We start from the raw sequence: 27,357 nt of genomic DNA on the forward strand, positions 1-27,357 counted from the left end.
ACCAATTTGGTTTTATACCAAGAAGGCCAACAACTGAGGCTATTTTCCTACTTAGGCAACTGCTTGAGAAGTTTAGGGTGTGGGGAAAAGACCTTCACATGGTCTTTATTGATCTAGAGAAAGCTTATGATAAAGTACCTCGAGATTTGATTTGGCGGGTGTTGGAAAAGATATAAATCTCCAGACACTGCATTGACATGGTGTGAGAAATGCACGATGGAGCGCTAACTAGTGTATGAACAACTAGTGGAAAGACGAGTGAGTTTTCAGTGACAATAGGTCTATATCAAGAATCAGTATTGAGCCCATACCTATGTCTTAGTTATGGACGACTTAACTAAGAACCTATAAGGTGAGGTACTGTGGTGCATATTGTTGGCAAACGATATAGTTTTGATCGATGAGACCTTAAACAGCATCAACACAAAGTTAGAAATTTAGAGGGACTCTCTAGAATCCAAAGGTTTTAAAATTAGCTGGAATAAGCCAAAGTACATGAAATGTAAGTTTAGTAATAATAGGAGTAGAGACAAGGAAGTAGTTTAGATTGATGGTCAGGAAGTACAAAAAAAAAAAAGTACTTTTGATATCTTGGGTCGATAATCCAAGAAAATGGAGGGATTGAGGAAGATGTCGCATACAGAATTAGAGTTGGGTGGGCGAAGTGAACATGTGCAACTGGCATTTTATGTGATCTCCGCATACCAATGAATCTGAAGAGCAAGTTCTACAAGACAGCTATAAGACCAACTTTGCTCTATGGGGCTGAATGTTGGGTGTACAAAAAATAATATAAACATAGAATGAGTGTAGCAAAGATGAGGATGTTGAGATGGATGAGTGACAAGACAAGAAGGGATAAAATTCGGAATAAATTCATTCGAGAGAATTTAGGTGTGATACCAATAGGCGATAAGATTAGAGAAGGTAGACTTAGGTGGGCTGGCCATGTGTGACACCGACCAAGTACAATACCTGTTAGAACATGTGAGTTAGTTCAAGTAGAAGGACTTAAAGAGCAAGGGGTAGGCCTAAAAGGACATGGTTGGAAGCAGTTCGGAAAGATATGGGAACGTATGGCCTCACTGAGGGTATGACCTTTAATAGAGCAGAATGGCGAACCAGGATTCGCGTAGCTAACCCCAATTAATTGGTAAAAGGCTATAATGATGATGATGATGATGATATTGTCTTTTTTTTGTTGGAGATAATTGAAGGATAGAGTTGGAAGTTTAATTTTAAATAGAGGAAGGGTTTGGATTTAGTTGGGAATAGGGTATCTCAAAGAATAAGTAAAGATTTAGAGTATTTTTTAATAAATGTGTAGAGTGTTTGAAAAGAAAAATGTAGAGAAGCAGAAAATTGATTTCTAGGGTCTTACAAAGATATCTTTTCTAGGAGTGGACTACCCTGGGAACCCAAAGAGAGTGTATATTCTCTCCCCTTTTAAATTTTAAATTTTCTAGCTCAATTTGATTTTCCCTATGTCTTCTCCCGGCACTAAAAATACAGGAATTGTCGACTTCCTTGTGGAATAGCTAAACAAAAGTTGACTAAGCAGATTCCAATAAACCCATAAAAGGGTACGATAAATAAAACAAAAAAGCACACATTGAACATGAAAAATAGAAGTCCCTATCTTAATCATTACACAAAATAAAAGTAAAATAAGAGGGGTACTCGTTGATAAAGGAGTGAGGACCTTAAACTTTCCCTTAACCCATTCCATGCCTGGGTAAAGGAGGTGGCTTGTGTTAAGTAGGCGGCCAATTTAAGACTTTGTCAAAACTTTCCATAACTCGTTGATGAAAGAGAAAGAAATGTGGGTTGCTTAATTTTACTGTCTTATCAAGATGACAATAAAAAAGGAAGTGAGCCCTTATTTTCCTATCTCCCTCTGTTTCCTGAAGGCCTCATATGAGAACTCATAGAAAAGGTTCTAGAAAATATACACATGGACCTTAATTTAGAAAGAATTGGGCGCAAGCGGTGGGAGAGAGAGGTGGGGATATGAAATCACAAAATAAAGAAAGGCCCAAGTACCCGGCATTCATTAAGAAAGACAAAGTCCTCATTGATAAAAGAGAAAGAAAAGGTGGATCCCCAGTTTATTTTCATACCAAGATGACAATGAAAAAAGAAATCGGCCCTTGTTTTCCTTCTTGCCTTAATGTTGTGCTTTCTAAAGAGAGAGAGAGATCTGTGAAATTGATGTGGACTCTAAAACTGGTTTCTAGAGAGAGAAAGATGCATGTGGCCTTAAATTACAAAGAATGTAGAGCGAGAGAGAGAGAGAGAGAGAGAAGTGGGATATATATATAGGGGAGATAAAGAAAGATATATATGTAGAGTGAGAGATGAAGGGGCTTACCTGAAACAGGCCTTCCTGCCTTGAAATCTTTACATGTAGAAGGAAAAAGGTTCAGAAAGGAAGGGAATCTTGAATCCTATTCAGGAGTTGCAAAGGAGTTGATTTGGATTGCACTTCATTTGAATAAGTTTAGAAAGAAGGAATATAGAGGCTTTGTCACGGAGATTCGCTATAGAAACTTTCAAAGGGTTTAGGAGATAAGGATTGGGTTCAAAGAGAGAGAGGGAAAGACGACGGTCGAAGTAAATAAAATCTTGAGTAATAAATTTCATAAGAGGCTTTTTTCTTATTAGCGCATAAATTTCATAAGAACCTCATGTTATACAATCCTTAAGCTAAAGGTCATTGTGTCAATAATATTAAGATATTATTATATTAATATTTAGAAATATGGCTTAAGATAAAATTTAATACTAAAATTATATAATGCGCAAAAATAACATAAAAATTATAAATTTGTGTTATTATCTGAATATTATAATCAACATCATATTTATAAATATTCGCAATACTATTTTCGAAATCGTATTACAGTTAAGTTTTAATAATGGTTTCTAAATGTACACACAAATGATCCAGTGTATCATACATAACATATGAAGGTTATTAATATGTTTATGATATATTATTACAATCTATATATTTATGCCATAAAATAATGATGCGTGATAGTTTTCCATTTTCAATTATTATAATAATTGTTTTAAATTAATATTATACTATAATATATAATATATAAACACCACTATCAAGTTAACCATATCATATTGCATTAGTTGATATTATATCCTCAAACTAGATATATGAATTAACAAATTTTAATTCATATGATAGGTTTCAATAAATATGCATTACCATTAATATTTGATCATATCACGGTAGTGGGGAGAGATGATTTTTTTAAGTATTATTACTTATGGAGAAGGTACATATACTATGATGATAATAATTACTATTATAAGAGTTGTTTGTACGATTGCGGGGATTTTGCTATCCTATCTTTGAGATAACTAAGGATACAAATCATATCCTTAGTTATCACCTTTTTAGAATTACGTGATTTCTTTTAACCATAGGGAAGTTTATCTTACTCCTTAAAATTTGGGATCTCTTTTAGATTTCAATACCCTAGTCCTACCCTACACAGTTTGCCCTAAACCGTCTTTTTCTAAAGCTCGCCTGCCCTACAATCTCTTTAGCAATAAGGTTCCCTTTTCTTTTAGTGGCATGTGTCGTGTGTCGTACCCTTAACCCATCATCATCATCAAGCCGTATCCCAATGTTTTGGGGTGGGCTACATGAATCGTGTTCCTCCATTCTTCTCTATCAGAGGCCATACCCTCAGTAAGACCAAAAGTCACCATATCTTTTCTCACTACTTCCATCCATGTCCTTTTAGGCCTTCTTCTTGCTTTTTTAGAGCCTTCCACTTGAACCAAATTGCACCTCCTAACCAATGTTGTATTAGGTCTACGCTGCACATGGCCAACCTACCTGAGTCTATTTTCCTCATCTTATCACCTATTGAAGCCACACCTAAGTTTCGTCATATATATTCATTCCAAATTCTACTCTTTCTTGTTTTACCACTCATCCATCTCAACATCTTTATCTCAGCTACACTCATCCTATGGATATGTTGCTGCACATGGCCAGCCTACCTAAGTCTATTTTCCCTCATCTTATCACTTATTGAAGCCAAACCTAAGTTTCGTCATATATATTCATTCCAAATTCTATCCTTTCTTGTATTAACACTCATCCATCTCAACATCCTTATCTCAGTTACGCTCATCCTTTGGATATGTTGTTTCTTGACCACCCAATATTCCATCCCATAAAACAGGGCTAGTCTTATAGTCGTCCTATAGATGGCAATCACATAAAACTTTGGATGCAAATCTCCACTTTGCCCACACAGCTCTAATTCTATGTGCAACATATTCCTCGGATATTTCTTGACCATCAATCTTAACTACTTCCTCAGTTTTACTTCTATTGTTACTAAACTTGCATCCCATATAACTACAACTTAATATTTGTCGAATAGTTAATGAATGCCTTAAGAAATGAAAACAACGTAAGATTTCAATAGTATCTATACATAGAGATCAATGTAGATATCATCATGTTTTGAATGCTTTCTAGAATTTATGCAGACCCTTGAATTTGTGTGCAAGAAAAAATATCTCTGATGTTAAATAAGCTTTTCCTCCGTGCAAATATGCACTATATTATAATGCTATCAATGTTTTCATTTGTGTTACATATTGCTTCATAAATTTCCATTTTTCAACTTTAGCATCATCATCTCTATACACAAACACATTGTGCTAAGCGCAGCCTTTATCTAGGATATGAGAAGGTACAAACTAGTCACTGGAATTGTCCACCCGAGGTAGTGATTCCTATTCAAAATTGCAATTCCACGTGTCTATGGAGGAATCATCCCGATTCATGGAGAAATATCCACATTTTTTAAATCTCGTTTCTTTGGAATCTAGATTCCACCTCACCAATTTTGTAACTCATAGGTGCACAAGACCGTGATTCAATTAACATAAGACCTCATTTCCGATTTTTAGGAATAGAAATCACAGATTTTTGGAATTTTAAAAGTATATTATTAATAAATAAAATAATTTTATTTTCTATATTCAATCTGAAAACTCTAGGAAAGTACTTAGTTAAGCATACTCGACCTTGATTCCTATACTTGCAGAGAAATGTGATAAGGGGCACTCAATATATCAACTCCGATGTTAGGGGTGGGCTGCTACAAGAATCAATTCCAAAATAGGGGAACTCCAGGTAACCCTAATCAATATATAGAATCCAATACTAAGGAATTCTTGCTCATAGATAATCTAAAATGGTAAAACCTCAAATCTTTTGCCTTTTGGAACTCGTTTCTTAATATTTTTGGCCTGGTTCCAAGTGGTTCCGCACGCGATTCCCATACGTTTGGCGTCTTGATTACAAGATGATGGGACAGCGATACCAACAAGGTAGGAATCCTGATTTCAAGTTGATGGGACAGCGATACCAACAAAGTAGGAGTCTCAATTCTTATTGGATCAAAGCACGATTATCAAATGGTAGGAATCCTGCATTATCTGATATGCATTGTACGGACAATAGTTCCAGGTATAGGCATCTTCTAGCAATCCGCGTTTCTGTGATTCCAATTCTTGAAACAATTAGAAATCACAAGCATTTCCGACAACTATAATTGAAACCAAGCAACAATTATGTATTTATTATCAACAAAATAACAAACTTATACAATATACAACATTTTGTCTAGCTAATTAGGCTAATAATAACATGTAAGAAAAGAGAAAAGCTAAAAGTGGGTCAGCCGCAAGCAGGTTTTCTAGGTTCAGCCCGTTTCTAAAAGTTTCAGCCTAGGAATGGCCAGGACCATCCCCAAGAACGTTTTGGCTGATGTAGCCTAAGGCAAGCAATGTTATATGGACATGAACACTAGTATTGTTGTCCAACAAATGTCTAGCGGGTCTATTTCATCCAAAAAACCAAATACAGCAAACCATGTCCATAAAGAAGTTTTAATTTTAAATAATTGATTTATTTAATAAAACCTACATGGTTATTACACGGCCTCGCAATGTTCATAGTGGTAGCAACTATATTGTTCACGGTTAGGAAGCCCTGAGTTCAAACCCCAAGAATTAAGCTTCAGGGGTTTGAATTAAGCTTCACCTTATTTTATATTAAATAGCGGTCTTTAGTATTATATTTTGTAGGGGAAGACCATACTACATCTCCAAAAGGGGTTCAGGTTCAAACATCGAGCCTTACAATAGCATTATTTTTATTTATAATGTCTTATGTTCTATGTATATAATATATATATATATGTATCTTATATTTCCATGTTATATATCCATGCAGGGCTTGTGGCAGCAGAGTACCACCTCTCCACAAGAAGCCTTGGGTTCAAACCTGGGGCTGTACTTAGTCGTTATTTTTGTTTACCACCTACTTGGAAGTGTCGACACGTGACACAAGAAGAATAGTCACATGTTTGGGTAATAATGCCCACAAGTCAATTCGGGCTGTGACTAAGACAGTACTAGTCAGTTTCTACAGTCGTGTGGCCTATATCAAAACCAGTCCAACTCAATCTCTTACTATTAAGTCGTTTTGTGCTATTTGAAAGTTCTATGGCTTCCTATAAGCATGCACGAGACATACTTCAGCTTGTGGACTTCTAACCTTTCAAGAAGTATATAATGTGGGTTTCAGGGTCGAATATGTTCTTTTGGATTCAAAACACTGGCAAGACTGCTTATGGTATCAACAATCTCAACACCACAATTCTGGTTCAAATCCCCCACCAATAAAAGGAAGCCTTATCGCCTTCAAAAACTAAGGTAAAACTCCTATCACTGGAAGGCAGGTAGAAGATACCTGTTTCTACTATAGTCTCAAGGAAAGAATTTAGGCCACACACTAGCTACCTGCACTGGCTGGGAGCATATAATCCAATTCATAGTGATATTTTCATGTGAGTGCTTATCCATAGTTTTGTAAGCATATGTCTCCACAAAATCATGTTCGAATATCGTTGATGTTGTATCTGTGCTAACTAGCCAATGTTTATGATTATTTGGATAACAAATTACCTACCCTTGAGTAAGAGTCAAGGCTTTACTCAAGTTTCACAAACACGCAAGACATGGATAGGTGGCTAGGGGGAATGTCTGGCTGCCTAGGGGCTGAGCAGGTGCCTAGGTTTCGAGGATATTGTTTTTTTTCTTTTCGCTTTCAAACCAGAAACAAGTCTGGTCTTTTGGGACAGCTGGGGACAGCGGGGAGTCGCCAGGGGGTGTCGCGGGGTGGTGGGGTAGGCATACCAACCATCCCCACCCCCCACACCCTCAGCTTAAAGCATGACATCCCACTAAGTCACCAGGGCTCAAGAGACATTACGGCAAGGAGGTATGCCTAGACCTAGACATGGTTCTCTAGCTTTCTAGGCAGGGCGAGGCGGCACCAAAGCACCAGGCAGACCATTTTTTTTAGCATTGGCTTAAATCTTTATTCTGTTGCCACATTAAAAAGAATCTAAGCACGCCTAATAAAGGCTAAGACAAGAGGAGAATCCATATAACGAATATAGAGAATTTTGTAAGGTTTCATTCACATTTTTTCTTCATCTAGCAACTATATTTATATGGAAAAGGTTTAGATACGGTTGCAACCTTATATTACAAAGTAAGATACGCATTAAAAATCTAGTAGAAGAGAGTGTTCCAGAGTTGGAAAACAATTTGATTGATCATCTCGACCTCGAGATGTACAGATATAAAGAAAAAAGAATTCCAAATCTTAACAATTGTACATCTTGTAACAAGTTATCTAGACCATCTATTTTCAATATTTTCAAGTGCTTATAGATCTGCTCAATATGTAGCTTTTTGAAATATTAAATTTCATAATTAGGGTTGAACATGAATTTTAAACTATCGAAGGGCACTCGAGGACATGTTTGTTTGTCGTGTTAGGACTTTCCACCTTCCTTCCTTCCACCACTTTGGACACCCCCATCTACCCCACTCGGCACAACCTGTGTTCGACTCTCCTTAACCCTACCACTACCTCACCTTTTACCCCTCTTCTATCCCTAGGCTGACTCATGCTTACAGTACCCATTTCCACCCCTCCGAGATTCTCCGTCACTCCTCGCTTCCCCCCTCCTTTCCCGTCTTCTCCTCAACCTCTGGCCTTCTTTTCTTTGCCCACCATCCTGTCTCCTAGCTCCACCTGGGTTGAGCCCACAAGCCGTCTCTCAACCACCTCGTCTCCCCAATCTTAGCCCCTAATATCCCTGCCTCTGACCTAGACAACTATGTGGTTAGTCCCTCTGCTCTAACCCCTTGACCCTTGAGCCTCCTCCCTCTCTACCCCTGACCTTTTCCCGTCCAATCCTTTCAACCTCCCTGACCCACCTCCTTGTGAGGAGCCGCAACTTTCTAACCCTACTTCGTCAGAGCCGATGGATGATTCTCAGACGCTAGATCAAGCAGACAGCTCAGTAAGAGACCAGGTTGATAGAGAGTTAGACAGGATGAAGGATATTTTTAGAACCATGGGCTTTCCCCATGAGGGACCAGAAGGACCCTTCCACCAATTTCTCATTTTGTATGCCGAAAGCCGCTTGAAGGTGAGCTTTAGAGGTAAAAGAGAGATCCTCAACCTTTTTTCCTCGGTCAACTATGATAAACAATCCTCTCTTGGGCCCACCTCGACGTCCCCCTCTCCTCCTCCCCCTCGAGAAGCTTTTCCAAGGAGGTCCCCTTGACTGGGCCTCCTCCTTTCCCTCTCCGGTGTTACCATGAAAATCCTTACTTGGAACATCCGTGGTTTGGGACCGTCTCTCAAACGAAATGCGGCTAGGGAAATGTGTGTTAAACACTGCCCCACCATCCTTGCTCTTACTTAAACCAAACAACCGGCCCCTACTCTTCAATTGATTCGTCAAGTCTGGGGCAAGAAACCTTGTCAGTGGCTGTCCCTACTTGCAATAGGGGCCTCAAGGGGCATATAGGTCATCTGGAACCCTTCTGAGCACGATCTTGTCTCTTCCCACATCGGGGAATTCTTAGTTACAACGATCCTCTCCAGACTTTCCGATGGCTTTCCTTGGAAATTCTCCCCCATCTACGGTCCTAACTTAGTGTAGCTTCGAACCCTTCTTTGGGCAGAACTAGATCAACAGGGTTCAGGTACAAGTTTTGGACTCAGACCCGACCCATGGGTCCAGATGTTGGACCCATACCCGGACCCATTCGGTTATTGCCCACTGGGTCTTAGGTCGGATCTCGATGCGTGTGCTACCCTTACCCCATCTGACAGTATATTTCACATGAACACATGTCACATGTAGAACTCCCTCAATCGTAGCATTAATTGACATCTAATAAAGATCTTTAATATCCCTCTTCATTTAATTAACATCATTCCATGTCCCCTACAATATAGTATTATCATTGTTAAGCCAACTTTATAAAAAAAATTATCAAATCAAGTCAAGTCAGCCTCCCATCTCTCTCCACGTGTCTTCTATCTCCCCTCTCTCTCTCTTTCAGCCTTCCCATCTCTCTCTACGTACCTTGTATCTACCCTCTCTCTCAGCCCTCCAATCTCTGTCTACGTGCCTTGTATCTACCCTCTCTCTCAGCCCTCCCTTCTCTCTCTAAGCCCTCCCCCCTCTCTCTCTCTGGATACGTTGCCCCTTCCTATCAGCCACCCTCTCCCCCTCTAAGCCCTCCCTTCTCTCTCTCAAAACCCTCCCTCCTCTCTCTCTGTATACATGCCCTTGCCTATCAGCCACCCTCTCTCTCTGTATACGTGCCCCCTTCCTATCAACCACCCTCTCTCTCTAAGCCCTCCCCCCTCTCTCTCTCTCTGTATACATGCCCTGCCTATCAACCATCCTATTACCCCATTTTCGAGGCACTCAAAACTCAAAGCCTCAAACTATCACCCCATCACCTACCCCCATTCTAGACACTCCAACTTCTCCCACTCATCATCATTATTGCACGATCCTCTCTCTCAACCCTCCCTTGTCTCTCTCTAAACGTTCTCTCTCTCTAAACGCTCTCCACCCTGCCCCCTCTCTCTCATGTCTTTAAACCACTCTCTCTCTCTAAACCCTCCCTGGGCATGCAATCTCTCAGCAGTCATGCCCATATCTTTGTGGCTCTGTGCACTCCAACCTATCTCTCAAAAGTATAAAGTTCTAAACCCTGTCCTCTCTCTCTAAACCCTCTCCTATCTCTCTCTCTCTCAGCCCTCCCCTCTCTCTCTAATCCCTCCCCTCTCTCTCTCTCTAAATCCTCCCCTTTGTCACCTACTTATCCTGTCAGCACCGAAATGATCACCCCCCATAAAACCACTCCATCCCATCAACAGCACCGCCTTCACCATCTTCATCCTAACACCTCTCTACCCTCACAGCCACAAATCATTGTTCCTAATCTTCTCCCCCCACCGGCTTCCCCTTCTTCACCCAAAGTTCTCCTTCACCAGCTCCACATCCTTCCCTCACCGGCTTTGCATCCTTACCTCACCGGCTTCACATACTTCTCGGGCAAAGGTATGTCACCATTTTAGCAATTCTTTGCACATTTTAACTTCTCCTGCACATGATTTGCTTCATCCTATGCTTCATGCATATATGATCAAGCATGATTTGCTTCATCCTAAGCTTTTTGCATGTATGATCAAGCATGATTTGCTTCATCCTATGCTTTTTGCATGTATCATCAAGCATAATTTGCTTCATCTTGTGTTTCATGCATTTATCATCAAGCATGATTTGCTTCATCCTATGCTTCATGTATGATCAAGCATGATTTGCTACATCCTATGCTTCATGCATGCATGATTTGCTTCATCCTATGCTTCATGTATGATCAAGCATGATTTGCTACATCCTATGCTTCATGCATGTATGATCAAGCATGATTTGCTACATCCTTTGCTTCATGCATGTATGATCAAGCATGATTTGAATGAGCTCTATTTCATATCAGTCATTTACTCATGGTGTTCCAGATTTTTCACTAACTCTATCATTGAACTTAAAAACAAATGCCTGGTCACTTGTTGTTATCTACGTTCTTGAAAAACCATTTTGTGAACGAATATTTTTATTTGTTTTTTTTTTAGACTTTTTTTGTTTGGGTGAAAAAAGTGGGAATGTAATAGGGGATTTGGGCCCCTACTCATGGTGTTTCAGATTTTTAACTTTTTGTTACTATCGAAATGGTTTTATCTTTAACTATTTATCTTCTTTACATTTTCAAGATTCATGAGTTACCGATTCGTCATTTTTCATTCCATTTTCACCCACTGTAATGATGTTTTTGCTAATGTAAATCTATTTCTTATTCTATTGATTTTGAATCTGTTGATGCAAAATAAATTTATGTTTACATTTATTTTTTTAGAATTAACAGTCGTAGATTTTCGACATTTTTAACTACAACTGCTTTTCATGTTTGATTCATACTTCATACCTACATGAGAGTGTTTAATTTTTCGAGATATTTATTGATGCATTGTACATTTATCAGTTTGGCATTGATCATGTTGAAGGAAATCACTTAAACACAGTAGTCAGAGTTCGCCATTAGAAAGGCAAAAATTACAGGGACTCTATATATCTTATAAATGCCCAACTTTCAATCACTTACATTGTGCCATAATTTTGAAAACATAGCTGCTCTTTTGTATTAAAGTTTACATTCAGACATGTGAATGTATGCTATGCATTTCAAATAATGGCTTCTAAGGTTATTAGTCCTGAAAATCAATGACAAAATGTTCAATGCACTAAAGAGTTCAAATAAAATACAAATAAATTAAGCTAAAACCGCAGTTCTAGATTATAGAAAGAGCTGGAATGCATAAATATTCGAATGTTGGATTGCATAAAAAATACTCCTGCGAAACTGTAAAATATCATCCTTCTTTTGCTTTTGAGTTGCTTCCTTTCTGTTTCTTCTTCATTATTCTCAGTGTTAAATAAAAAAAATAAAGAAAAAATATACCTAACCGTCTCTAATGGATATGCATAATATAATTGTGCTTTTTCTAATTTGATTATTTAATACTTGACTGTCTCTATTTTAAAGTAAATTATTACCGTATATATGATTTAGGTATATATTTTAAAGTAAATATACCTAATTAATGTCTCTCTATTTAACCACGTTAAAGTTGGGGTGCTTATAATGGAAATGCATAATGTATTTGCTTCTCCTTCTAGATTTATTTGATTCTGCAATAGTTCAGTGTCTTTATTATATAGTAAAATACTATTGTTCTTAACTTTTTATGCTATAGATGGATTCCTTGTCTTTCTATTACAATAAGGTTTTGAAATAAAAAGAATAAACAAAATGAAACAGTAGTCCAGAAATCCAGATTGTATAGAATTTAATTACATATTAATGGGGGGGTGTCTCTGATGGATATGCTTATGATACTATTATATTGTAATTGTTTCTCCTTCTAGGTTGATTGATTATATGGGGATATGCATATGATAATAGATAAGTAGAATATTATGTGTTTCTTTCTCCTTCTAAGTTGATTCTATGTATCAACTGCATAGTAAAATTCTACTGTGTTCTTTAATGTCACTTTTACATTAGCTAAAGTTTAAGGATGATAAAATAAAGAAAATAAACATTACTATAGAATATGGATTATATAGTTATCATTTTGCTAGTTTCAAATATATAGTATGTAATGATGAATTATAAAGTATGAACTGTTGCTTTAATGGTTTGTCACTTTGCTGTTTGTCACTCTGTTGGTTTAATGTTTAATGTTAAAGCATGGAAAACACACCCAAGGGAGACAATTCCTCATGGTATACCATGGCTGAGGATCTCATTGTGAAGACTGAATTATTTATAGTGCGGTGTGATCGCTTTATGAGTGAAATTGTGTGGCTATGGGTAGAATTTGAACGCCTAAATAGGCGTCTTGATGACCTAGCAGTGACCCTGAATCGCCGTCTTGATGCCCTTGGTGTGAGCCTTGACGCTCTCAAAATGGCGATGCTCTCCCGCAATGCCGAGGTCAGTGATTCAAAAAGCAGACCGCCCAGCGCCTAGGCGGTCTAGAACGCCTGGGCGCATCGCCCAGGACTAGGCGGCCAATCTGGGCAGCAGTCCCTAGGCGGCCGCCTAAGCGGTATGGAACCCGCCTAGGCGGGCAACCCGCCTAGAGGCAGAAAATTTTTTTTTTTATTGATTTATTTTTAAAATATTAAGGGTTAGAAGGATTGTTTTAAGTTCATTTGAAACCTAAAACTTATTGGAGCCCATTTTAGAGAGAGAAAGCCTCCAAAATGCTAGTTTTTGGTGATTTCTTTAGGATCGAAGGGTTTCTCAAAGTTGGACAAAAATTGATCAAAACATCACCCATTGATATTAGATTTAATTTTTTATGTTTTATAAATCTATTGGGGGGTTTTTTAGAAGATTTTGAGTCATTAGAAGCATCTTTGAGGTGGAAGTTTGAAGATTGAGCAATCAAACTCAAAGTAAGTGCCCTAAATACCTAATTTTTATTTTTTATACTATATATCTTTTTTTTATTCAAATGGGCATCCTTTTTGGATTCGACTGGGCCGCCCAGGTTTTAGGCACCCGCCTAGACGTTGGGAGGCCTGGACCCCCCAGGCCGCCTAGGACCCACCTAGCGCTTTTTGAAACACTGGCCAAGGTGTTTGAGGATGCCCTTGAGGAGCTCCGCTCTTCTGTATACAAGTTTTAGGCAATTGTGTCTATGATGCAACTTCCTAATACTTTGCAGGCTACGCTTTATGTGTATACAAATTGTCTTTGGATTGCGTCCTTAAGACCTTCAAAGTTCAAACTAATAATTGCTTTCTCACAAACCTTCACTAGTTATTTGCAAGTCTTGTGACTTGAAATTTACGTTCTCTATTTGCTCTTTGACTGAGTATTGAAGTAGTTGTTTCAAGTGAGTCATAAATTTACATTGTTGTTTGATGTGTACGCTTATGTTTGATGGTTGGAGATTGTTTCTATTATGAGCTTATATTTTTTGTGTTCTTGCTTGAATTTTAGCTTATGTTTGATGGATTGGAATTGTTTCTATTATGAGCTTATGTTTTTTGTGTTCTTTCTTAATTTGCTTGAATTTTAATTAAGTTTTATGATTTGTTTTAGCCTTCCAAAGTAATGCATTAAATTGTATAAATATTGATGGTGATCACAACTATGCACTTGTTTCTTTAGCCCTGAGATGTATATTTCTACGACATGCATCTCATAGTTAATTTATACTTCTACATCTATATTTATTTTTACCGGCTTGTAGGTCACTGTTATGGAAAGTGGGTCACCTGCAAGCCACATACACCAAAGAAATCCTACGGCTCTTATTCCTAGGGCTCTGGAACATGAGAACGTATCCTTTAAGAATAAATTGCAAGAATTAACCCAAGGGGAAAAAGATGATCAACTACCTACCTATCTAGTATCTCAAAATGGAACTCCTAAGTGTAGAATTTTTAAAGCCTCGGTCACTGTTCGTGGCTGAATATTTGAGGGGCTTTCATGCTTTACCAAAAATGAAGCAGAGCAATCTGTTGTTAGGGAGGCCTACAACTACCTAACCACGATAGGATTTGAACCCACTACCGAAGAAAAACATCGAGAGGTTACCACGCTTTATGAAACTCTTAGGGCTGAGAATAGTGAGCTGGCTTCACAGGTGGTACATGAGCGTTGGCTTAGAGCATCCGGTGAGGAGGAGAGAAAGCTACTAAAGGAGAAGATCTTGTCCTTGATGTCTCGATTGGAGAATGTGAGGGTTGTTCAAATGAATTGTGCTCAAAGGTTTTACACCGATAAGTCTCCCAGCCCTTCGTCTAGCCATGCATCTAATGTGGAGTTTATTCCTGGCGTTTTTGGTGGTCCGTATGGTGGTTTTCTTCCTACTTACCCTGGTGCAATGATGGAGGAGGATTTAGACCCCACTGTTTTTTTTTTTTTTTGTGGATGCTTTTATGGTTTTTGTTTTGGATGGTCATGTGCCTATGGCTGATTGGTTTTGCCGTGGCTTTTTCGGCCCACATGCCTCCAAGTGCTTCCCATCAATGTGGGAAGTTAGTCTTGGGGCTACTCAACTTTTTGGCTATCCATTATAGTATATAATATATAAATATATGCTGCACTCTATGTGCCCTTTTTGTATATATTGCTTGCTCTTTCTTCTCTTTTTATATTTATTGATTGCTATTTCTACACTTTCTATATATATATATATATATATATTTATTATTTATTTATATATATATATTTATATATACATATATGGAAAAGTCTTCCCAACACCTATAAGCGAAATAAACAGTGATTTCTCCTACCTTCATCACCGTCCAAAATTCATCGCACGGTTACGATTGTTCGGTAGTGTTTCATTTTTCATTTTTTTTCTACAAATCGGAATGACCTGAAATTTGGAGCGTGTGTACATCTTAGTGAGGCGCACCTAATAAAAATATAAAACAGATAATTCGGGGGTATTTTGGTCAATTATTTTCATGTAAAATATATTTTTGATATTTTTTGTAGATTCGTCTATTTTTTATGAACACGGGCTCCAAATTTCAAGTCATTCCGATTTGTAGAAAAAAAATGAAAAATGCAACACTACCGGACAATCGTTTTGTGCGATGAACTTTGGACGATGATGAGGGTAGGCTAAATCACTGTTCATTTTCGCCTATAGGCATTTTGTAGTATCTTCCTCTATATATATATATATATATATGTATAATGCACTTAAAACCTCTTTCTATATATAATGACTAATGTTTCTACTTTTTATATATTCAATGCTTCTACCCCCTGAATATAATGATGTCCCTTGTACTCTTTCTACATATAATGAATGCCCTTTGTGGTCTTTCTATATATCCTATGATGTGTGGCTATGGGTTAGTATAATAACTGCATTTTTTGCTCTTTCTAGATATTCTATGATGCGTGGCTTTGGGTGAATGATTAAGTGAGCTGCTATAAGAAAGTAAAGTACTATATGGGTATAATGGTTTGGTTATAATTGGGAAAAAGTTCAAAGGTTTCATGCGAACAGGGGACTTTTTAAATGGAAACTAGTTAAGGCTTTTAGGTAGAGTACGGATAGTGAAACCGTAGACAATTTTAAGATTTTTAGAAAGAGAGTACAAATAAAGTACATGTGGTTTTAAAGGTTTTTTTTTTTGAGTGTTACATGTGTTTGTAAAGGTTTTTAAGTGAAGTCGATAAAGGCTTTTAGATAGAGTACCAATGGAGTAATCATCAAAAGTTAAAAGCTTTTTAGAGAGAGATAGAGAGAGGGAGTGTACGAATAGAGAACGTATGCTTTCTAAATGGGAAGGGGTCAAGGTTTGTTAGATAGTGTATGAACAGGGAATCCATAAAAAGATCAAAGGTTTTTAGAGAGTTCGAAAAGCTTAAAATGGGAAGTATGAATAGTGAATTGGAATTTAAATTCTCTATCATATTGTCTTTAAACAGCCTTTTACGAGTAGAGTTCATGTGTTGACTAACGTTTTTAAATGGAAAGTAGTTAAAAAGACTGTTAGATAGAGTACAAGTCGATAAACCAGCAAAAGTTAAAAGGTTTTTAGAGAGAGAGAGAGTACGAATAGAGAACATGTGGTGTTTAAATGGGTAGGAGTTGCAGGCTTTTGATAGAGTCCATACAAAGTTCTAAGGCTTTAAGAGAGACTACGAACCCATGCTCTCTAAATGGGTATGAGTTAAAGAATATAGAATCCATCAAAAGTTCAATGGTTTTTAGAGAGACTTCGAATATAGAACTGTGAACGAGTGGTTTTCAAATGGGAAGCGCGAATAGTGAGGGAAATTCATTGCTCTACAATAAAGTCTCTATGCACCTGTCTTTTATCAACATCTGATCCTTCTTTTCAAAAGAAGCCTTCATAGAAGTAATACAAGTTAAGGACTAAGTGCTTTCCAAAACCCTTAACCACATATCAGCAATCAAAAGGATCTTTTTTTTTTATGTATGCACATGCGTTTCTCAACATCCGATCTTTCTTTTCTTAACAAATGTTATGGAAGTACAAGTTCCTAACAAAACGGAGCTTTTATATGTATGCACATGCTCTTCTCAACATTCGTTCCTTCTTTTTGAAACAAGAGTTGATAGAAATACTAGTTAACCACATCAGCAATCAAAAGGGAGCTTTTATATGTATGCAAATGCTTTTTCTCAACCTCTGATCCATCTTCTATGCAAAACCCCTAATGTCCATGACATTGAACCAATCTATTTTTTTTGTTTTTTTTCAAATGGTTCTATAACTATATTGTGAAATTGTACCGGTGTAGCCTAGTCGGAAAGGGCCCTTTCATTTTGTAATATATAAGACGGCTAGGTTTGTCTTCGGGTGGCGATTCAAGTTAACTGCCTTCGATTAGCATTTTGTTGGCTGGATCCAAGTTACATGCCTCGGATTTCGGATGGGCAGGTCCAAGATACATGCCTTGAGTCGGCTTGGTGGGCAATTACATGCCTCGGGTCGAAATTAGGGTGTGCGAATCTAGGTTATGGGCCCTGGGTTGGAACTCAAGTGGGCGGATCCAAGTTACATGCCTTGGGTTAGAACTCGGGTGGGCGGATCCAAGTTGATGCCTTGGTTCAGAATTAGGTAGGGTGGATCCAAGCTAAAACTCCTTGGGTCGGAATTAGGGGGGGCGGTCCAAGTTTTATGCGTTGGATAGAGGGAAGACCTTAACTAGCTTAATAATAATATTGTCATTATCAAATGCACAGGTAGCATTAGCATGGCAGGACAGGAAGGTTATTATGATTTTTTTGGCTAAGATAATACAGCTGAGGCCTCAGATTTTGAAGATGAGGTTGAGGAGCCCACCAAAACTCCCTTGTGGAAATATGTCATTGTGGCTGGCAGTTATACAAAAGTCTGGGGGAACAAAGAAGGGTTATGCAATTTTAATTGTAGGGAGGCTCCTTTTGCTAGATCTTATGCACGTGTGCGTGTTCACCTTTTGGATCAACAATTTGGGCACAGGTCCAAAGGAATCTCAACATGCTCTAAGCTATCAAAAGAAATGAAGATGGCTTTGAAACATGAGGAAGATGAAGCTCAAAGGATGTAAGGGAGTAGGCCACATACTGATGCTATGAAAATAGACAAATCCTTGTTCCCATCACTATTACAATCAACTAGTGCGGATAGAAAAGGGAAAGGACAGACTCAGGCCAAAATTCTGCAATTATTTAATATGCAAGCCAGGGATGATGCGGATGCTGCAGCTGCAAGGTTCTTTTATTCCCACGGCATCGCTTTTAACATTGCAAGGGGCCCTAGGTTTCACGAAATGGTATACGCCATAAATAATGCACCGAAGTGGCTATATGGCCCCCAAATATGAAGCTCAGGACAACTCTACTTGATAAAGAGAGAAGTAGAATACATCAATCATTAGGCCAAATAAGGAATGAGTGGGCTGCTTATGGTGTGTCTGTTGTTTCAGATGGTTGGAGCAATGTGAAGAATCAGTCTTTGATCAATATCATAGACGTGTCAAGTGGAAAGGCTATGTTTGTGAATGGTCTTGACTACTCTAGTGTTGAGCATTCGAGCCAATATATTGCAGATATTCTCTTAAAGGCTATAGACACTATTGGACCGTATAATGTGGTTCAGATTGTCACTGACAATGCCGCCAATTACAAGGGTGTTGGGGCTTTAATTCAGAGCCGACATCCTCACATTTTTTGGTCGGGTTGTTTAGCGCACACCTTGAGTCTTCTAATGAAGGATGTTGTTGACAAGAAAAAGAAAAATCCTAGTTTTGCTTTTGTTAGGAACCATTGCAAACTGGCCAAAAAGGTGATGATGTACATCAAAAATCATACAAGATGTCTCCACATTTTTAGGACTTATTCGAGCATCGAGCTTTTAAAAGCAAAAGAAACTAGGTTTGGATACCATTACATTATGTTGAGGCGTTTGAAGGAAGTGCGAGTCACATTGGCATCCTTGGTGTTGGGGGATGAGTGGGAGAGTCTTAGACGTGGGGCAGGCAACACTGAACAGGCGAGGTCCAAGTTGTTATGGACGACGAATTTTGGAAAACAAATAAAATGATATTAAGGTTCACTAGACCAATATGGAAGACGTTGATATTTGCAAACAGTGACGAAGTTGTTGTGGGAGATACATATGAGCGTATGGATACAATGTTAGGAGCAATTGCAGTGGCTCTATATGATGATCACACACTGTTTCAAAGAGTGAAGACGTTAGTCGTTAATTGTTGGGACTGGTCCAATCTTCCTTTCCATTGTTTGGCATTCCTCCTCAGTCCGAAGTATTACTCATGTGAATGGTTTGGCTATGCCTACACCGGGGGGAGATAAGAGGGTGAAGCCCCATCAAAATCCAGAAGTGTCTACTTGTTACCATGTTGCTCTTAACGTGTTAATTGCAGACGAGGTCGAACGGGGTAGAGTGCGGCAGCAAATCAATGATTTCGTGGGAAATAGAGGGGTTGTTTTCCCTGGCACCATCCATCAGTGATCGGGCCACTATGCCTGCTGTAGCATGGTGGGACTTGTATGGTGGTGGAGCTCCTGAGTTGTATTCAATTACAGTGAAGGTATTATCACAAAGTGTTAATTCTTCATGTGCCAAGAGATGCTAGAGCACATACAGCTACATCCATAACATTAAACGAAATCAACTTAATGCTAACAGATCAGAGTTATTGGTATACATGCATTACAATAACAGGTTATTGAGTAGATTACGGGTAGAATTATGAAGAGCGATACAAGAATTGGGATGCACATCCAGAAGACGATCACCTAGAGGATGACATAGAGGCATTGGAACAGATGGATGCGTACCTCGATGCCGATGACACACATTTAGCTGCCATAGTACCACCTCAAGGTCCTACCACTAGCCCATCTACTTCAACAAAGGTTGATGATTTGGCATGCATTCCCGCCTCTGAGCATCAACCCAGTCAGCCCTTGCCTACCCCAGCAGAAGGAGAGGTTGCATTGTCTTCAGTGATGTCACAAAACCTCAAAGCCGCCCGAAGGAACAAGAAGAGAAAAAAATAGCTCTCTCTCTCTCTCTCTCTCTCTCTCTCTCTCTCTCTTTGATGATATAATATATAACTTTTGATGAATTCATAGATTCTCTTTCCCCTCATCCTTTTCCTCCTCTTCTTTGGCCTTTTGGATGATATAATGTATATGAATATTTGTTGGATGAATGCATAAATTCCCTCTTTCCCCTCATCCTTCTCCTCCAATATAAATTCACCGTTACCCCATGCACATGACTATTCGTTAGGAACATGCAAACCCAGTCGAGGACATTGATGAGTTATAATAGTGTTTTTTGAAATAAAAAAATAATATTTTTCTTAAAATTAAATTTTCTCAAATTTTACTTAACACTAAGAAGTTTTTATTTGTAATGGGTTACATTTCGTCTCCCTCATTAAATGTGTTCAAACTAAACTTCAATAGTTTTAATATTTCTAAAAGTTGCATCTTGTTTCCCATGTTAAATGCGTTCAATCTTTACTTCAAGTCTTGAACTAAATAATATAACATTGAAAGTAATGTGAGAATAGGAACTTCAATTCTTGAACTAAATACTATAAGCGAGAATAGGAACTTCAAGTCTTCAACTAAATAATATAACATGAAAGTAATGTAAGAATAGGAACTTCAAGTGTTCAACTAAATAACATAACATGAAAGTAATGTAAGAATAGGAACTTCAAGTGTTCAACTAAATAATATAACATGAAAGTAATGTGAGAATAGGAACTTCAATTTTTGAAATAAATAATATAACATGAAAGTAATACGAGAATAGGAACTTCAACTAAATAATATAATATTAAAGTAATGTGAGAATAGGAACTTCAAGTGTTCAACTAAATAATATATAACATGAAAGTAATGTGAGCATAGGGAGAACAGAACCCTCCGATATGTGCTCAATCATTAGTGAGCGCGACATGTATGAGAGCGTGAGAGAATTTGAAGTTGTTGCACACGGCAATAAAATCAAATTTTAAAATATAGGTAATATGTTAAATTTTTAATTTTCTTATTTACTAATTTCCATCCTTCATTCCATGTTACTTTTTAAGAACTCTTACCAAAAATAAATAATACTAAAAAATTTTTACTTCAAATTTAATAATATTTGGTAAATGGTGTGGGTACTAAACTACTTATATAATAATGTTTAATATATGATCGACACCATCAGTTCTTCAAGTTGAATAAGAGGATAAAAATGCTTTTTTTTAAGTAGAATAAGAAGAAAATAAGGATATGAGCGAAGTGCCTTGTGTGGTGTTTTAGGTTAAATTAATCATTAAATATCAGAGGAATTGACTAAAAATTGAATAACTCAACTTTCAAAAGTCAAAAGACTCAAAACTACATTTAACATTGAAGAATTATTCCTTATATGCCCTAGACTAGCTTATATATTTACTACATTTAACATAGAAGAATTACTTATTTTATAATTCAAAGAAATGAGATAAAGGGAGCTCGCCCTTGTTTTCACTCCTTGTATGTCGTAGACTAGCTCCAGACCTTGTAGGCATAATAGGGTTATCGGTAGAACGAGTCCATTGTATGGGATTGTCCACAAAGATATCATAAAGGTTAAGATTAGTACTTGGAGTCTTGGACTGAGTATATACACTAAATTTGATCTCGTAGTAATGGGTAAATTTATATATTTTCTTAATACCTCTCTCATATACCGGAGGGAATTGGTTCGTAATTCTAGTAAGGGGAGAATCTCGATTCTAATATGGGGAGAATCATGATTCCGGAATGGCGAGAATATTGATTCCAAATTGATGGGAACAACAATTCTAGAATTTTAGGAATCACGACTCCTTATGTTTAGGAATCACAATTCCATATTTTTAAGAATCACGATTCCAATCTAATCGAATCACGACTCCAGCAACCACTGAAACAAGTGGGGTCATGTGTGATTCCATATAGGTATGAAACGCAATTCCAACACAAAGGGACATCGATTCTTGTAAATAGGAAACACGATTCTTAATTTTTTGAATCGCGTTTCCGAAATAGTGAGAATCACTTTTCTCAAATCCGAATCGTACAGACAGCGATTCCTAGATTTCGAAACTTCTGATACACACGATTCTAATTCCATAAACGATTCGGAATCACGGACGTTTCCAACAACTATAGCGTGTCCTATAAGCCCCTCCTGGTTTGCTCAAGTTTAACTTTTATATTTGGGGGTATTTTTAGCCCTTCCCTTTTTGTACAGGCCCACTGCCAGGTGGCCATTTTTGGCTCGGAGACCCAGTCTGTGGGTACTCTCGACTCTTACTGAGGTACCCATCTCATTTAATACAAATTGTTAACCTTCTCAATAAAAAAACAAACCTGCTACTGTCTACAAGCAAGATACTAATGCTATATAAATATTTAATGCAAATATCTTCACGAAAGAACCATTTTACCCATTTCAAGGATCTAAAAAACATAATAAGTACCTAATTTTCATGGATACTCAAAACCAGAAATCTGTTCATAACCCAACTGTATCTCAAGACGTCATAAGAAGACTTATAAGACAAATTAAAGACAAAATATGCTATTTCATTCTTGGTAAATAATTTCACAAGAACAACTACTAAAAAATGGAATGCACAACCAAATTACGAACAGATACCTACACCTCATTTATACACAATGGGGCCACTTAAAAATGCACATTTATGGAACCAGCAATCTATTCAAAGCTTGCTAATCAAGGCTATTTCGAAGCATTTCATTTTCAACATAAACCATGGAAAAAAATATGTACATTAGAAGAAGATTTATTACCAGTGCCCCGTATTAAAAACTAGAACATCATAAAAGTCGGTGACGCCAATCCAATCATCCGCAGGTATATCAACATCGACTTTGTAAATCCCCTTCAGTTGATTTTCCTCCAAAGAATTTAAAGGCTGCCATCTTTATTCAATAATTGTAAGCATGTTTTTTTGAAATGAAATGCATGATAATGTATGTACGCCTGCATTTATGTAATAAATAGTGGTCAAAATAATAAACATATTGGTATGCCTTTTGCATAAATAATGGTATATCAAGCACCGATTCCAAGATCTACGAAAATATTATCCAAGATTCCGCATGGGAAAGTGTATTGTCAAACGGGTGATTTCTCACACTACCCAACCCATATGGAACCAAGCCCAAGTCCTGCCCCGACTAAGGCCAGACCAACCTTCCACAGTCCACATAAGGGGAAAGAGCAAAAACACATACACAAGGGAGTAAATGGGTTGTGGCCTAGTTTTGTTACTACACTGTACAATTACAAAGGAGTATACAATCACATATGCCTTCTCAAGGGTCTGAGCATGTGGCTTATATAGACCCCTTTACAACATTTGAATTTCAAATATACAAGGGACTTAGTAGCCAGCCTCTGCCCTGACCTATCACATCGACACCCCATAACAGCATGATGGGCAAGGAAACCGCTACCCACCTTTCCTAGGTCCCTACAATCCCTTGCATGTCGTACCACCCATGCCTTCTTACCAAGTCAGCATGGGTGGTGCATGCCACCTCACACAGCCATCATAAGCTAGCCAAAATTTGAATCCGAACTAGGCCACTTACCTAGCTCAAGCGCATTATGGAGCCCATGGTCCCGCTGTGCGCTAGTCTTGCAATGGGCCCGAGCCCCTCCATGCCATGCACCCTAATCACTGCCCATCACCCATGGCCAATCACAATGGCTTTAAGGCATACTTGCCCACCACATGTGCACTCCTCTCACATGGCTCATGGCCATTACACCAGCCCATATTTAGGGTGTAGGGTTTGTGTTGAGTTTTATGGCCTTTTAAAGGCCTAGAGAGCTTGTAAAAATGATATTTTTAATGAAATATGCACTTCAGTGGGAGTGTGTGTGTTGACTGACCATGAGTTGGGCAGTTCATTGTCCTAGTTATGTCTAAAACCCTTACCACTGGGTATGTGATACTACAAAGAAGGATTTACAGTGGGTCATCCCTTGTTGAAGTCGAAGAGATGCCCAAGGATCATATCTGTAGGCCAAGAGAATTGTGCGAAGTCATGTGTACGGTTGTATGCCTGTGAAAGCAAGGGCGAAAGCCTCAACAAACTTTCGCATGGCATGTACACATGACAGTAGCATTACTAGAAGCAGCCCTATAGGGGGACACGTATACATGTGCATGGAGACAGCCCCCTTTACACTATAGTGACAAGTGTTGAACTCGCTCTTAAAAGGGGAGACTGAAATCCACATCTCAAAATCATAGTTCCACTGTTTATTGGCCAACTTTGACAAGCAAATCATGAGCCCCTAGATTGAGACTGTGGGTCACGGGTCATTGTTGGGTTGGATGAGAAAACAGTAGTAGTTCATAGTTCTTGGGTCAAGTGAAGTGCCCTTATTGTCACTAATTTTGACCTATTGGTACCAATCCACTTCTAAATATTTTATTTTTGGCATTAGAAATGTTTTTGTGATTTATACAAATTTTCAGAATTTTCAAAATTTATTTCAACTGTAAAATCATCAAAAAGGGTATTTTCGAAATTTTCAAAACAAGAAGGCCACATGTGGGGACCTAGGATCCATTCCCCCATGTGAGTACCACCCATGAGTGGGACGTGTGGCCTTGTAGGCGCCATATAAAGTCCATAGGGTGACACGCCCACTTATTTTGTTTAATATGCTAGTTAAAAGTTTATTTAGTTAGGAAATCTTTTAAAATTAAATAGATTTGTTCCCTATTCAAGTGGGAGTTTTGTTTTCGACAAAAATAAAAAGAATTATCTTTGATTTCCTATAGTTTTGGAAGATCTAGATAATACTAAGTGGTTATAATTCAAATTTAAATAGAAGTTCAAATTATAAAGAGATAAGGCTCCTAATTTTCACCCAAAATCATGATGTCTGATTTGTGGGATGAATGGCTCAAATTTAATCTCTCTCACCCCACAGATTACCTAATATCCTAATGGTCAAGCTGACTAAATTCGATAAGGCATGCCTAGAAGGAATGGTGTTTATTTATTTTAGTAGTAAACGTAAAGGTCTTAGATTGTATTTAGGGTTTTAATTTTGATTTACAGCAGTGCAAAGTGGCCCATATAAGTGGAATTTAGGTATATTGAATAAAAGAAAAGGAAAAAGCTTTGAATTTACTACATAGAGTTCCACATAGCCACAACTTTCATGGGGGCAATTATACAAATAAATACCAATTCATGACCATCACAGTGTATAAACCCACCCAGCCAGGTGTACAGTCGGCCTGCCGTTTACACATGGTTCACACTCATCACCAATCAGGTCACATTATCCATGGTGGAGCCAACCAAGCCTCTTCTTGGGTTAGACTGAGCCATCCATTGCAGCAGCTTGCCCAAGGACTCCCACTATGGGTCTTTAGCCACAAGCCCACATGTGCGTGCACCATGCACTAATGCCACACCTTCCTCACCTCTCACTCGATCAAGACTAAGGGGGCCTCACCACGCTCATATAGGTTTGTAGGCCTGACGAGATGGCCTGCTAGGAGAGATAGCCAACATCACCAAAGTAACACGAGTTCCCTTAGGACTTGTGGGTCCTTTGCATCGTCCCTAAGGGGACGACTTGCCCAACTTAGCCTACTTGCATGACACCAAAGAAATGGGTCTAACAAGCCTCACCCACCTGAACTCTGAAGTCCTTGTTTGATGTTGGCTTAACACCACCCATAAACTACGGTTTTGGCCCAAAGCTCATGCTTGCTTGGACCAAGCCTCTTCTAGTCTTCGCACTTGATCGGGTCCGATGCTGCCACCAAATCTATACTTGTTCACTTGGCTTGGTGCATTTTTATCACCGAGTCTCTACTCATCACACAAGGTCAGGTTCTTGAGCTGCCAGCATGTGTTTGGGTGTGTGGCCAGGTTTATTGTTGCTACCACGACACAGGCTGCCACCTACAGCTCTCAAGAGGAAGGCCTTATAGCAGCCTTATCACAGGTCGAGATGTCAAGCAATACTTGCAGTACTCACGCCAGTTAAATCGCCTCTTGTTTTCCCCACTAAGGCTAGGTGGATGCCTATGCACATCGCACCTCCCACTAGTCGAGGATGTCCCACCCATTGTGGAGTCAAATGACTCTGACCACTGGACCACTTTGACCATCGATGGTCTCCGTATGGTGACCTGCCTAAGTCACCACTTGACTCCTCAAATCGGTCACCTCAACTACAATTTGTGACTTCCCCCAAGTCTATGCACCAGTTCATACCAACTACACTGCCTTCATTGAGCGCAATAAGTAAGCCCATGTTGTGGCCTCCTAATACTCCACTAGTCGAACAATGCTAAGGGGCTGCTTTTGCAAGAACTCCCTCGCTCAATGGTCACCCTTGTAAATAAAACAGCCTAAGAAGGCCTTTTCAGGTGCCTCTCTATCATGGTCGTCCCCTTCTCAGGTCCAGTGCTTGGCGGTACACCACTCTCTCACCATTTACCCTCGACAGTCGATCCTCATACTTTGACTCCACAACATCACGAAGATCGTAATCTGCTAGGCCCTCCATTGCCGCCGTAGCAATGCGCAAGTCTTGCATGCCTCACCTCCTTAACTCAGCCTGGGCCCAACCTTGCAGCTTTCGTCCCACATGAGGAATGCAAACCTCTTCACATAGTCCCTCACCGAACCTATCTGCGAAAGATTTCTCAAAGCCTCTTGAGCCACCCATGCTGCATTTCTTGGCAAAGGCTGATCCTTCAATTCCTGTTTCTAGACCTCCTCAGTGCTCACCTTGGGCCTTGACAAGTCCTTGGCCCACATTCTCCACCAAAGCTTTGCATTTTTTATGAGGTACATGGTTCAAAATGCCAAAACAATCCTCCTCACAGGTATGAGCATTCTCAAAGTATTGCTCCACGAACCATAAAAAGATATCCAACATTTGGGATTCTCCCTGGCCTTCGAACACCCTCAGCTCTAAGCCTATAACACCCTCACTCTCTGTGTGTCTAGCCCACATGTGGTGGCAATCAAAGCCTTCTTGATAAGTGTCATGTCTTCATGCAGGCTCGCAAGGTTGGCCTTGAAGGGTTCCGTGAAGGCCTTGAGGTTGTCCATGAGGATCCCATATAAGCATCACAGACACCACAATGGTCATCCATTTGGTCTACAAAGCACCAATCTAGGCTTCCAAGAGCAAGCCTGTACCCCAACCCACCATCCTGGAGCCCTTTGGGTGAGTTGCTCCAATTGTTCCTCGAGGTGGTTGACATAATCTCGAATTTCAGCAA

General features: G+C 38.8%; 1 protein-coding gene across 19 annotated transcripts in view; it reads right to left on the reverse strand.

Annotated features, from left to right (window-relative positions):
• Nucleotides 1–27,357, reverse strand: part of TBL12 (trichome birefringence-like protein (DUF828)) — a 37,319-nt gene that overhangs the window by 5,164 nt on the left and 4,798 nt on the right. For 12 of the 19 annotated variants that reach the window (XM_088851945.1, XM_020671637.2, XM_088851937.1 and 9 more), the window contains exon 3: nt 22,871–23,002. The exons of 5 other annotated variants lie outside the window; for them this stretch is intronic. In XM_088851945.1, the coding sequence (XP_088708071.1) occupies nt 22,871–23,002 (132 nt within the window). Of the gene's footprint in view, nt 1–19,861; nt 19,990–22,870; nt 23,003–27,357 lie in introns of those variants that run through there. 2 more of the 19 variants (XM_088851951.1, XM_088851950.1) reach the window with 1 other exon arrangement.

This window comes from Amborella trichopoda, chromosome 11 (genome assembly GCF_054954075.1).
Source record: "Amborella trichopoda isolate Santa Cruz 75 chromosome 11, AtrichopodaSantaCruz75HAP2 v2.0, whole genome shotgun sequence".
Classification (NCBI taxonomy): domain Eukaryota; kingdom Viridiplantae; phylum Streptophyta; class Magnoliopsida; order Amborellales; family Amborellaceae; genus Amborella; species Amborella trichopoda.